The following is a 14,366-nucleotide window of genomic DNA, read 5'->3' on the forward strand; positions in this document are numbered from 1 at the left end:
ACCCGAAGTCATAAAATATCAAGCTAGTGTACAATTCCCTTTATTTATCCTAGAACGGAAACGTAAATTAATATTTTAGAACGATTTGACTACAAGAGCGAAAAGACATATATCAAATGTCAAGACATAAATATTTAAGTCAAACATCAAAATACAAAATAAAATGATATTTGATGTACAACTTACCAGTACGAAAGTTTTCCCTAATCTAAAGAAATACGGCCCTGACGAGGTTTAAATATCCAAGCTGGACATTGAGTTCAGGCACGGGATGAACGATCCCTGCGAAAAAGTGACCGGACAACAATAGTTATATATAGTATCTAAAAATGGAACTAGAGGCTCTAAAGAGCCTGTGTCGCTCACTTTGGTCTATGATAATATTAAACAAAGGACGCAGATGGATTAATGACAACATTGTGTTTTGGGTGAGGGTGATGTGTTTGTACATCTTACTGAACATTCTTGCTGCTTACAATTATCTCTATCTATAATGAACTTGGGAAAGTAGTTTCAGAGGAGAAGATTTTTGTAAAAGATTACTAGATTTACGAAAAATGGTTGAAATTTACTATAAAGGGCAATAACTTCTAAAGGGGTCAACTGACCATTCCAGTCATGTTGAATTATTTGTAAATCTTACTTTGCTGAACATTATTGCTGTTTACAGTTTATCTCTATCTATAATAATATTCAAGATAATACCCTGAACAGCAACATTTCCTTAAAATTACCTATTCTGGGGCAGCAACCCAACAACAGGTTGTCCGATTCATCGGAAAATTTCAGGGCTAATAGATCTTGACCTGATAAACAATTATACCCATGTCAGATTTGCTCTAAATGCTTTGGTTTTTGAGTTATAAGCCCAAAACTGGATGTTAACCTTATGTTCTTTTTTCAGCCGTGGCGAACATCTTGGTTGGTTGGCCGAGTCACGCTACACATTTTTTGAACTAGATACCCCAATGATGATTGTGTTCAAGTTTGGTTTATTTTGGCCCTGTAGTTTCAGAGGAGAAGAATTTCGTAAAAGTTAACAGACGAACGACGGATGCAAAGTGAGCTAAAAAGGGGATTTTAGGATGACCCATAAACGTTACAATTGCTATCCGACGGCAGCAGCGTAAAGTTTTGTTTTGTAAAGCTTTATATTTCAGATGGTAGAAGTGTTTGCAAATACCTTACAGTGGAATGTAGTCGAGTTTAGCGATTGAAAGTTCATTGATAACATTCTGGCGTATCATAAACAAACAACTTGTAACTTCTCACTTCATTGGCCGAAATATTCAATACAGCAACTACATTATCGTAGTGTGCACGTGAATTGATTGATACAGGTGACTGACAATGGAATGAATTATGTTACTACGAACGTAAAAACAAGGATTTGTATAATTCACAAATCTTTGGTCAAATTTTGAATTTCAAAGAGTTGTGTCGATATTATACTGCAGCAACACAATTATCTTGTACCGCATTATGAAAAATATAAAGATAAATAAAATACATGTGCTGCTTTTATACGGATGAATAATGAACGACTTTTGATCTATTTCAAAGTCGTAGTTACTTTTAATAAGGATCTCATAATACTGATCCATTACAATAATTATATTAATTTATGATAGGTTGCACATTCCTCTTCTGGTGTTTTCATGCTATTAAAGAAACACAAAGAACGTAACACAGTAGCTATAAAGCGTTTGGACATTCAGAAATTACGTATCATAAACGGAGCAAATTGTCCCCGAAACATATAAACAAAACAACAACAATCGTATTATGTCTGCACGTGAACGAAGACGTAGTATGCAACAAGTGCAATGTACTATAATGCTCACCACACAATTCAAATGAATTCAGTGAAGGCATGTTTGTGTAAACGGGATTGAAATGATACATCGGCGAAGATTTTTTTTTTTGCATGTCTGGAACTTAAAACAAAATAAATACGTGTGAGAAATATCGTAGTTTATAAGGAACAATATAAATGTACTGTTTTAGATATAAATTGGATGAACACTTTTCTTTTTATTTCATACCGTAAGAATAGTGATTTGCATTACATTGTTGAACTTCATGTATCCGCCAAAGTGATGTATAATATGCATGCGTATTTAAAATGAATTACAAAACCATACATGTCTGATGAACTGATTAACGAGATATTAAGAAATTGAGAATGACTGAATACATGTACAAGAAGGTACTCACCTATTTATACCCCCGCTTTAAACATGGGGGGGGGGGGGTAATACTGTTTTACCTCTGGCTGTCAGTCCGTGAGTCAGTCCGTCCGTCCCATGAATATTTTTCGTCGTATTTTTCTCAGGAACTACAATACAAGGATTTCTAAAAATTTGGTTTCAGTGTTTATCTAAGTCAGCTATACCGTGTGATGCGTTTTCAGATTGATCACTTGACAACTTCCTGTCTACCGATCACTTGTATGATTTTACACATGATAGCAAAGTTGAAAATTTTCGTCACATTTTTCTCAGGAACTACAATATAAGGATTTTGAAATTTGGTTTCAGGATTTATATAAGTCAGCTATACCGTGTGATGCGTTTTCAGATTCATCACTCGACAACTTCCTGTTTACCGGACACTTGCATATTTTTACACTATTAATACTATCCAATTGCGGCGGGGGTATCATCAGTGAGCAGTTTCAAAAAAGGTTGGAACGAATAGACTAAAAAATAAAACTGACAGGACTGGGATTACAATTAAAAAATAAAACAAATGGTTCATCCAAGTCCTCCCCCGCCCATCAAAATACAATGGTAGATCTCTGAATCAAGAACCAAATGAGAGGAGACAGATGAATATTTCGACGTGAAAACTGTTAAGATTTTAAAATTTAAAGTTTTATACTATAACACAAAATTATAAAATCAATGAATTTTACATGCACATATATAAAAGTTAAAATTGCTATTTATAGGTTAGACAATACTCAGTCATATTTTATGACGATTTAAGCCTAAGGCGAAGCCGAGGGCTTAAATCTTCATAAAACATGAACAAGTATTGTCTGGCCAATTTAGAACACATTCACACTTTCGAGTGATCTTACAAAACTATCCTATCCCATTGTAATATATTCAAACCTTTTTATAATGAACTCAATATAAAACATAGGGAACGATAAGTTCAATGGATGAAATGAAATAGCACTGACATAGTTTGTGAAGGATAAATTGTTTTTCTTCTGCTTCAGGTAAAATTTAATACTTATGTATCTTAAGATTTTTTTAGATTATTTAAAAAAGTAGCACAAGGTTATATATATACCCTTCTTGATTTTTTTTATAAATATAAAACTCTCTAGATGCGTATTTCAATTTAGACCATTCAATATTAAATGCTTACTTATATTGATAAATCTAAATGTATTGTGTTTCTCCGAAAACAATCCTTTGCTTTCTATATCAGACGTCTGGTATTGCGTTTTTTGGAAAGAAAAGAAAATAATTCCCTCGAATGTCAGGTATATAAATTAAATAAATATCATTTTATGTATCCTTACTAATTTTTTTTTGTGGAATCTATATATGTGTACCATTAGAAAATGCATGAAATTTTGCAAAATTCCAAAATATTTTATTTTAATCTTCGCTCTTTCAACTTTAATCATTAGGCTATTTCCCAAAGAAAAACGCCTAAGGGGATTGTACACTTTGTTAGTGCAGCCATTAAGAGTTCACTTTCATAATTAGCTGACAATTAAAAGTCATTCATGTATAGCATTTCACTATGCACTATGAAATTAGAGGGCAGAAAAATGACTTTTCATTGGACGAGAAGGGGTGAGTATGTTCTAAAGGATAATCATGCACACAATATTGTACATGAATACGACGATGGGAGGTTATAACAACATTAACCGGCTACGAGAATACTGAACAGTCAATTCAACTTTATAGTACGCGTGTTCTTTTTTCGCAATTGTGAGGTCGAAGGTTTGAATTGACCAATGAAAACGATCGGTCCTTTACGAGTTAATCTAATAAAGTTTGTTTGATTGATTACGTTGCACTACCTTTCGCTAAACTTGGCCGCAGTTAAGTGTATGTTATGTAGTTTTCGTCTGTATTATATCCATTGTCCTTGAATTCAATTTTATGGTTCATAGGTCAATATTTAGTGTTTGTCTTTTGGTCTGTTTATTAATTTGAGTGTGAATTCACATTATTATAAGACGTGTGACGGTACTTTTCTATCCCAAATTCATGTATTTAGTTTTGATGTTATATTTGTTATTCTCATCGGATTTTGTCTTATATGCTTAGTTCGTTTCTGTGTGTGTTACATTTAAATTTTGTGTCGTCATTCTCTTATGTTAAATGCGTTTCCCTCGGGTTTAAGTTGTGGACCCGAATTTATTTTTTTTCTCTATAAATTTATGAGTTTTTAACATCGGTATAATACTGTTGCTTTTATTTATTAATTCCTAAAAGCAATAGATGAACTATATTTGGTGTAGGTAGTGAATGTAAGTTGTACATGCCGGTCTAGATGGTAACGTATCGTCTGACTTTAACCTCATTGTAATGGTTCGTTGTTCAATGATACGTTTTCATAATTAGGTCAGTTCATCAGATACTATAAGCAGTATGTCTACTATATGAGGTGTATGAAATGATTATTAAAAACTTTGCAAATAGTGTATGGTGTTACCCTCACCATAATCATAATGTATGCTGTATTAAAAAAGAATGTTGTGTATATAAATGGCATCTAACCTCTTTGGTAAAAGTGCAAAGGTTATCAATACGTGCGTGTGTAGTGAACCGTGTAAATAAGTTTACACTTTTCTTGCATTATAATTTCATAATTCATTTTAAAAACTTCTGAAAAAAAATTACAGTATTGGTATTTTTTTTAATAAATAAAGTAATTTTTATAGATATATTTGAGAAATATTATATTATTAACTCAAAAGTGCACTAATCTAAGGATATACAAAAACAATATATTATACACTTTTATAAAATATACATTAAATAATTGGTTTAACATGCAAAAATATGTTTTGTTTATTTAGCAACACAGACAATTATATAGATACCTTGTTTAAGATAATTTTACTTCATAAAATAATGTGGGACAATCAGAACTCTATTTTTTTTTTTAAAGTAGAACAATCTAGAATAAATCCTTCATATACAGGTCACACTATAAGACTTTCCAAAACAATAATTTTGATTGCTACATATTCACAAAGTTCTTCTAGTGTTTGCCACTTGTTGATTAATGTGAATCCACTTCTTCAAAATTTGGGGACTTGAATAGGATTCGCGTTGCTTATTCTTTAGTTTTCTATGTTGTGCCATATGTACTATTGTTTGTCTGTTTGTCTATTTCATTTTTAGCTATGGCGTTGTCAGTTTATTTTCGATTTATGAGTTCGACTGTCCCTCTGGTATCTTTCGTCCCTCTTTTTGAATAAATCATTTGCAAAATATATAGACATTCAAGTTTATCAAAAATTTACTTATAAAAACCATGAATCAATTATTAAATTTTATCTGTATGTGTTGAAATATAAATATACTATGTATCTGAATACAACATTTTGAATAAAAAAAGGTTGTCGTGCACAATCTACCACACGGGAACTAGAAAGGCGGAGTTCTCACACTTTTAATAACTCCAAACAACTGGCAATTATGTGATTCGAATTCAAATTAAAAAGATTTATAGTCTTCATATATTTACAGTCAGAAACCTGTTGTAAAAGGAACATCCAGTTCTAAGGATATGAAAATAGACAGACATTCTGAAGTATTACTGAAAATGCTGCATACAACAAATACTGCTGGATTTAACAAGACACTGACAACTATTGTTCTACTAGTTAATCCAGACAACCAGCAGTTTCAAATAGGCATGCATGTTGTTTGTTTTTTTGTTATACAGTAAGTTGTTACTTATATGAAAGTCAATAGCTAAGAAATGAATAAAAAATGTTCAAGGTACTACATTAAGCAAAAGTATTAATAATATATATATATATATAGTTTAAAACGTTTTTCTGTTTAGTATTAAAATTATTTTAAGATCCATTTTGTTACATCTTGTGATCAATTTTATTTGGCAATCGCCAATGGCAGTCAGCAGGGTTAAAGAACATCAGTTGTTCGACCTGTAAGTCAAATGCGTTTGGTTTAAATATACTTTTTCACTTTTTTGGTCTTTTGGAAAATGTTGTTTGTGCTTTTTTTAGACCCTTCTACAACGAAATTTGTTTAACATGCACACGTACAAAAATTGCGGTTTTTATCCAACGCAATCATAGGTTTGAACGTACTTTTCAATTTAGATTCGTTTATATTTTTTGTTTGGGCTTTGTATCATATTTTCCCTCCGGTTTATATGATCCGTTCATCCTATATTGACTCTTTAAATTCAAGAGTTTATCTTAGAATGAGGGTACTTTTTCTAAAAATGAGGATACTCTTTATATGGCTCCCCAAATACCGTTTCGATCCCTAAAATCACTGAAGAGACATTTATTGTCGAAATCCGGATCTGGTGTACTAAACCTTATTGACATCGTATGTTTGTGGCATAACATCGCGGCCACAAGTTTAAAACGTTTTTCTGTTTAGTATTTAAATTATTTTAAGATCCATTTTGTGACATCTTGTGATCAATTTTTTTTGGCAATCGCCAATGGCAGTCAGCACATCAGTTGTTCGACCTGTTAGTCAAATACGTTTTGTTTAAATATACTTTTTCACTTTTTTGGTCTTTTGGAAAATGTTGTTTGTGCTGTTTTTAGACCCTTCTACAACGAAATTTGTTTAACATGCACACGTATAAAAATTGCGCTTTTTATCAAACGCAATCATAGGTTTGAACGTAGTTTTCAATTTAGATTGGTTTATATATATATATATATATTTACATTTTTGTGAGAGAAATACAATGAAGAAGAAAAAGAAAACCTATATATTGTAGAAATTGTCACTTATTAAGATATACTATTTTTTCATTGTTGTGGAAATAATCATATAACTCTTCATAAAAGTTATTACACTTGCAAACATTTTTTTATACATTTTATCTGGCCAGGTGAACTTTTTATATAACTTGCATCTGTCGTCTGTTATCCATAAAATTTTCGTTAAAAAGATTCAAAACTGAAAATAAGCAATGAATGAAAACCAAATTACGTAAGCTTCAATTTTAGGATGTCAACTGTGAAGTCTGTTATTTTCGGTTAGGTTGGCCGATTAACATGGCAGCTCCGTCTAGAAACCAGCGCACATAGGGTACACAGTACAGTTTGTCTAATAATTCGCAGACTATATCAATTAATCAGAGATAAAAGTAACATGTTAAAAATGATTTCAAAACAAGTTTTATCTAGCCAAAAATATTCAAAACTGTCCACCTGTTTTGGAGTTCGTGCTTCTGAAATGCTAAATATTGACTTTTTGACATTTCTTTGTCAGAGAAGAAAGTATCAAAGTGTAAAATGTGCTTTTTGTGTTACTTTCTTACATATGACAGGGCTATGTTCTTATACATCTCGTTATTGTGCCACGGTAAATGTTTGTTTATATATTTATTTGTTTCAAAGTGAAAAATTTAATAACACAATGTTGACTGCTGTTCTAATATTTTTGAAATTTTTACTTATTATGAAAGTTTCTTTTTTTCACACATCATTGTCAATTTATTTGGATGTTTAAAACTGTAATTTAAGTGACAGGTTTAGCTAGCTATAAAACCTGGTTTAATCAACCATTTTCTACATCATAAATGCCTGTACGAAGTGGGGAATATGACAATTGTTGTCAATTCGTTTGATGTGTTTGAACTTTTGATTTTGCCATTATATTAGGGTCTTCCCGTTTTGAATTTCCAGGGAGCTCCGTATTTTGGTGATTTGAATTTTTAGATATTGATTAGTAAAGTAAAAAGAAAGAAACTTAAAAGCAAAAATGAAAGAGTACTTGTTACTGTAGTTATTGCGGAATATGTATTACGTTACATCTTGAAAAAGATAAATATAACTATAATTTAAAAAAGACTGACAACGTAGTATCAACAAAATCAAAAGACATACAATTGTCAATTGGGTTTTCACAGGATTTCTTACCACTAGATCACAATGTTAACTCATCTCATTATGTATTTCCTTCAATTAAGATAGTGAGTTTTGAGTTTTCGGTTTCCATCAATGTCAGCAGCAGTATCAACAATGTGTTAGTTTTTGATGAGGCGTCCCTCAGTCATGGTCTTTTGACTACTAAGTCTTTGTTTAGTTTACGCGCCTGAATTCACGATTAGGTCATTTTAAGGAAAATCATTAGTGTTAGGTCAATGATATGTTGCATGCCAATATATAAGCATGAGCACCGTTTGATTTCAATGGAGCTTATTTCACAATGCCCTTTAGATATGGTATATTGAATTTATAATTTTGCTTGGTTTACATTTATAAATTTTGTTACTTAGTCAGTTTATGGTAACATTAGTGAATGGTCAATGATATTTGATATGCAGTTATATTACCATATATAGGCACATACCATTTCCATTGAGATTTTTTGGCTCATCCCATTCGGTCGTGGTCTATGAATATGATTAGTTTACATTTTATTTCCCAAATCACAAATAGCAAACCATATCACAGTTTATCTTTAAGCTGATTTTAAATAGTATGTTTCATGTTTTCATTTTATATTGAAATACATTTATTTGATTGAAAAACCTAAAGCCCTAAAGCCGGTGTTTTCAAATAGATAGAAATAAGAGTTTGATACATACAGAAGAAAATGAATAACTTACAAGTTCACTTACAAATGTGAAATGTAGCCAAAATAGTTTAGTCATTATTTAAAAATCTGAATGCTGTAAATTGCTGAAATTTTTAGCAAAATATTTTACAATCAAATAATTACCTTGAAAGGAGAAGAAAAATAATTAGAAAGGTTTTAATTAAATGAGACAGTAAACCAACCATCACACAAAACAAAAAATATTAAAAAAAAAAGACTGTTACCATTTCCTGCTATCAAAACACAAGTTTTCTTTGGTTCTTATAATTTGTGTCTATACCCAGGAATCACAACACTGATATATACAATTGATAACACAAAATAAAAACTGCTCTATACATAAATGTACCTATGCCAATAGTAAAATGCAATGAACATTTATTCAGTGAACGTAATTTGACACCAGATTAATAAAAAAAAAATCCCCTATGAACCTAGAATTTTTTTTTTAGAGGAACAGTCCAAACAGACTATAGATGCTTCAGCATATATGTAGAATTTAATGGTATGTAATGTTTTTAGATATAGGAAGATGTGGTGTGAGTGCCATTGAGACAATTCTCCATTTACGTATGTTTGGTACATTTACAGAGAATTGATCCTGATTAATAATCCTTCATAATTTGATATAGATGCAAAATAACTTTGACCTAAAGTTTACAATGTTGTAAGATTGACTTTTTGGGACACAGAGACATAGTGTTTTAGCTGTATTCCGTTTGCTTTATGTTCTCCATATTTTTAAGGCTTCATTGCGATTGTGTCGCCATGACTTAAAATCAGTTAATGCACTTAAATAAAACTCAAGTGCAATAGAACAGCGCTTTCTTGTTGTTCTTCGTCTCAAAGTCAGTTAGGCCTGTAACACCAAGCAAAAATAAAAACCAAACTGTTTCCTTACTGCAAGTTTAAGACGGTGCCTATCACTGTCTTTAGCGGAAATCTTTGCAAACATAATTTGAAAAGACTTTGTAAGATGTCACACCACCTTATTCGGCGCCGGCCAGAAAAGAATATACTGGAAAGTAGTACTGATTGAAAACAAGTATGTTAATTTTTAACCGGATTTTTGTGACAAAAATGTCGGTTATTGATTTGGGGATGCTTTGCGGGCGGGCGGCCGGGCGGCCGGGCGGCCGGGCGGGCGTGCGGCAATCAAATGTTGTCCGTGCATTAACTCATGAACCGTTCAACCAAAACTTTTTTAATATGTTGTTACTGACAACTAAATAAAGGTCAAGTTTAATAATAGCGATTTTGACTATTATCGATCAGGAGTTATGGTTCTTGAAAGATTGAAAAATGGCGTTTCCAGTCGTGTCCGTGCATTTAAGCATGAACTGTTCTACCAAAGCTTCCCAAATTTTTATATGTTGTTACTGGTGACAAAATGGAGGTCAAGTTTAATAATGACGATTTTGACTTATACCGTTCAGGAGTTATGGTTCTTGAAAGATCGAAAAATGGTGTTTTCAGTCGTGTCCGTGCATTTTCTCATGAACCATTCAACCAAAGCTTTTCAAATTCTAATATGTTGTTACTGATGACAAAATAGAAGTCAAGTTCAATAATGATGATTTTGACTTTTAACGTTCAGTAGTTATGGTTCTTGAAAGATCGTAAAATGGCGTTTCCAATGGTGTTCGTGCATTAACTCACGAACTGTTCTACCGAAGCTTCCCAAATTTTAATATGTTGTTACTGATGACTGAATGGAGGTCAAGTTCAATAATGACGATTTTGACTTTTACCGTTCAGGAGTTATGGTTGTTGAAAGATTGAAAAAATGGCGTTTCCAGTCGTGTCCGTGCATTTTCTCATGAACCATTCAACCAAAGCTTTTCAAATTTTAATATGTTGTTACTGATGACAAAATAGAGGTCAAGTTAAATAATGACGATTTTGACTTGTACTGTTCAGGAGTTATGGTTCTTGAAAGATCGTAAAATGGTGTTTCCATTCACGTTGTTGCATTTACTCACAAACCATTCAATCTAAGCTTTTCAAATTTTAATATGTTGATACTGATGACAAAATAGAGGTCACATTTGATATTGACGATTTTCACTTTCACCAATCATCAGTAATGGTTCTTGTGATATTGCCAGGACACAAATAAATGTTAATAAATCCGGTTTGCTGTCGTGGTGACAGCCTCTTGTTGAAAAGATATAACGTAAACTATAAAATGAATATATTATAACTATTTCTTCCAGCCTTGAAATAACCTGATTAAGTGATTCTGGGTTCACAAATACATGTTTTCTGTGCTTTTTCATTATCAAGTTGTTTCAAGATAAAATCACACTATACTTATCAAAACAAGGATTTATTTTAATCTTCAAATATTTGTATTCTCAAAAATTGATAAGACATGTAGGAAGAAAAAGTATAATAAAACCTGATTCTCGACTCAAAGACCGGATACAACATCTCGCGAAAATAGAGAAACTAGAAAAAGAAATGGATGAAATGATAAATCAGTCTGCGTTTGGGATATCACATATTCTATTTCGACAATGATACCTTACAAATTTCCTGGATTAGAGGGTTAACAATCGAATTTTATAGAAATTTTGGGATATATTTAAGTTCATAGTGCAAATGTAGTAAACATTTTTAATGATCTTTAATGTTTTATAAAAAAAAATATCAAACTCAAATATTCACACCATACAGATGTATTGACATTATTATTTAAAAAGGTTGAATTTTCACTCAATAATTATTGTCCTTTTTAATTATTCTCTTTTGGATATTGACATGTAACTTCTATCATACCCTCTAGCAGAGCGATTTAAGAATATTCTACTAAAGTATTTTAAGGAAGATCAGACTAAATATGTAGAGAAAAGATGTGTTGGTTTAAATCTTAGGCAGATACAAAGTATTATTAATTTCTCTGATTTATACAACTTAAAGGGTCAATAGTTTTTTGTTGTTTTTCTAAAGCGTTTGACTCTTTAGAATGGATTTTTTTGTTGTCAGTATTAAAACATGTTGGTTTAATGATTCTTTTATAAGATATGTAGACACTTCATATAACTATATTCAAATGTCTTATAATCAATGGTTGGATATCTGATGTCTTTAAAAACAACAGGGGTATACGCCAAGGATGTCCTTTACGGGCACTACTATAGTTATATAAATATTAAAGAAAGAATGATCTATACTTATATACAATATTTAAAATATGACCCATGATTATATAAGCACTAACCCATCATCACTCATAATTCATCAATATACCAGCTACCCTTAAGTTTTTATATATTAATTGCCATCGTTTGGTGCACATATGTTCTATCGTTATATCTACGCAAGGATTGTTGGATTGGTGTGTAGATCATACCCCTAATCAATATACAGTTATCAAACGTAATGCAGTTTATATAAGATGTCATTAAAAAAGGAGGGTCATTTTTATATAAAATCTCGCAAAATAATGACCAATATTTTTGGCACATCCCCGTATACTCAATAATAGGAAGTTACCAACCCAACCCCCCCCCCCCTCCTAAGCGCCCCCGTCGTGTTAAAACTCGTAGGATTCATTTTAGGCATTGTAGAGAGGAATGTAAAAAAATAGATCGGTACACATCTGATTTATGTAAATAATGACATGGATGAAAAAGGCTGATGTCATTTTGAATAACGTAAAATATAAATATAACTAGATAGCTAAAATTGATTAAGTAAAAAAAATGATATCAAAAAGATCGGTTAGCTATCTTTTAGTCGGACAATTTTATAAAAAGCACTGTTCATATAAAAAGAAACCAATTTATATGGAAAGGTTTACCTATAAAATTGGAATCATTATTCAACCAAATGCAATATTTGATCAATGAAAAACATATACTTAATAATTTATCTGATGTATTAAATCAAAACAATTTATATGAATTGTTATTCATATTTATAAGAAAAATAAACTTTTAGATGAAAATTACTACAACATTTTCTAAGAAAACTACAAAGAAACTTTTGTTCATGTGGAAAATTGCAAACAATAGTTTTTTTTAACTTTTGTACACAAAATACCTTGTCCCTAAGTGGACAATTTGTGTAATAAAATACATAAAGTTATAAAGAAAGAATTAAAATTTGATATATATTTGTTTAAAATTTCTGGAGAAGAATATTTTGACTTCAACTTCTTTTTAATAATTGTTAGTTTCAATCTACAAAGCGTTTTACATATGACTAAAAAAAAGAAGATGTTAATGTTTTTTTCTTTCTTTTTTCATTGATAAATTCAATAGAAGAGTAAGTATGACAATCTAAAATATTGTTTTATTAACCATTAGAAAACATTTAAACAGTTATATATTATTATAGGTGATAGTATTGCATACCAATTTGATGTAATAAAAAATAAAATGTAAAGTTATCGGGTACCTGTTATTGAATGTTCTATTAATAGCACGACAGCTTTGTAAAAAATTGTGCATATCCTGCTACAAGCATGAAATTTGGCAAAGACCTTCCTTAACTATTACTCTTTTATTTCAGATAAGGAGGCATTTGGAAAAAATGTCTCACTTCCGGTAAAATTAAAAATGGCGGACATCATACTCAAATCAGCCCAATACTAGAGGCTAGTGTTTGAAAAGGTTTTTTTTATCATGCTGCTATAATAACATTTGGTACAAACCTTTGTTTTGTACTTCTTTTGGATATTATAAAGATAACATGTCTTCAAAACGTCGTATAATCGTGGTAGGAACTTGTTATAATCGGAGTTGAAGCGTGGTAAGATAGTGTTGCAATCGCATAAATCGTAGTTTTATCGTAGTGAGAATGTGTTGAGCGTAGTAAATAAACTCATCATAGATACCAGGACTAAATTAAGTATAAACGCCAGACGCGCGTTTCGTCTACAAAAGACTCATCCGTGACGCTCGAATCATGATAATCATAGAAAAGGCGTGGTGAGAACGTGGTATAATCGTAGCGGGATCGTTGTAGAAGCGTAATAAGGACGTAGTATCATCGTGAAAACAACGAAAATTATCATTTCCATGCCGCTCATACCGCGACCTCACTACGATCTGAATTAATTTAAGATCGCGGTGAGAGCGGTGCGATCATGGCCTTGTGGGACTGGGCTTATAGCCCATCGGCTACATGAATATTTCAGACGAATTGTTAACATCCTGCTACAAGCATGGAATTTGGCATAGACCTTCCTCAACTATTACTCTTTTGTTTTAGATAGAAAGGCATTTGGTGCGAGACCACAATTGTCGTCCCTGGCATTTGGTGCGAGACCGCAATTGTCGTCCCTTGATTATAGTCCCTAGTGTGGAGAGTGGGTTACTTGCCACTAACTTTTATAACCCTTCCAAATTGATTTCTCCATGATGAATGCCTCAAAATGCAAGAAGGGGTTGAAATTACACTACAAAAATTTGGGTCCCGAATATTAAAGGAAAGTAGTGATTTGGTCCATCTGAAAAAGGTTAAAAATTAGCACTTCGGATGCTGTCAAAAGATTTCAAGATGCCCTAATAATAAGATTGTTCATATTTTGAGCCAATGAAGTTTTCTATAATT

General features: G+C 31.7%; 1 protein-coding gene across 1 annotated transcript in view; it reads left to right on the forward strand.

The window, feature by feature from the left end:
• Positions 1-14,366, forward strand: part of LOC134710874 (uncharacterized) — a 76,851-nt gene that overhangs the window by 44,196 nt on the left and 18,289 nt on the right. The window contains exons 15-16 of the mRNA XM_063571284.1: positions 5,733-5,930; positions 9,257-9,309. Coding sequence (XP_063427354.1) covers positions 5,733-5,930; positions 9,257-9,309 — 251 coding nt within the window. The remainder of the gene's footprint in view (positions 1-5,732; positions 5,931-9,256; positions 9,310-14,366) is intronic.

The sequence above is a fragment of the Mytilus trossulus genome, chromosome 3, assembly GCF_036588685.1.
Source record: "Mytilus trossulus isolate FHL-02 chromosome 3, PNRI_Mtr1.1.1.hap1, whole genome shotgun sequence".
NCBI lineage: Eukaryota > Metazoa > Mollusca > Bivalvia > Mytilida > Mytilidae > Mytilus > Mytilus trossulus.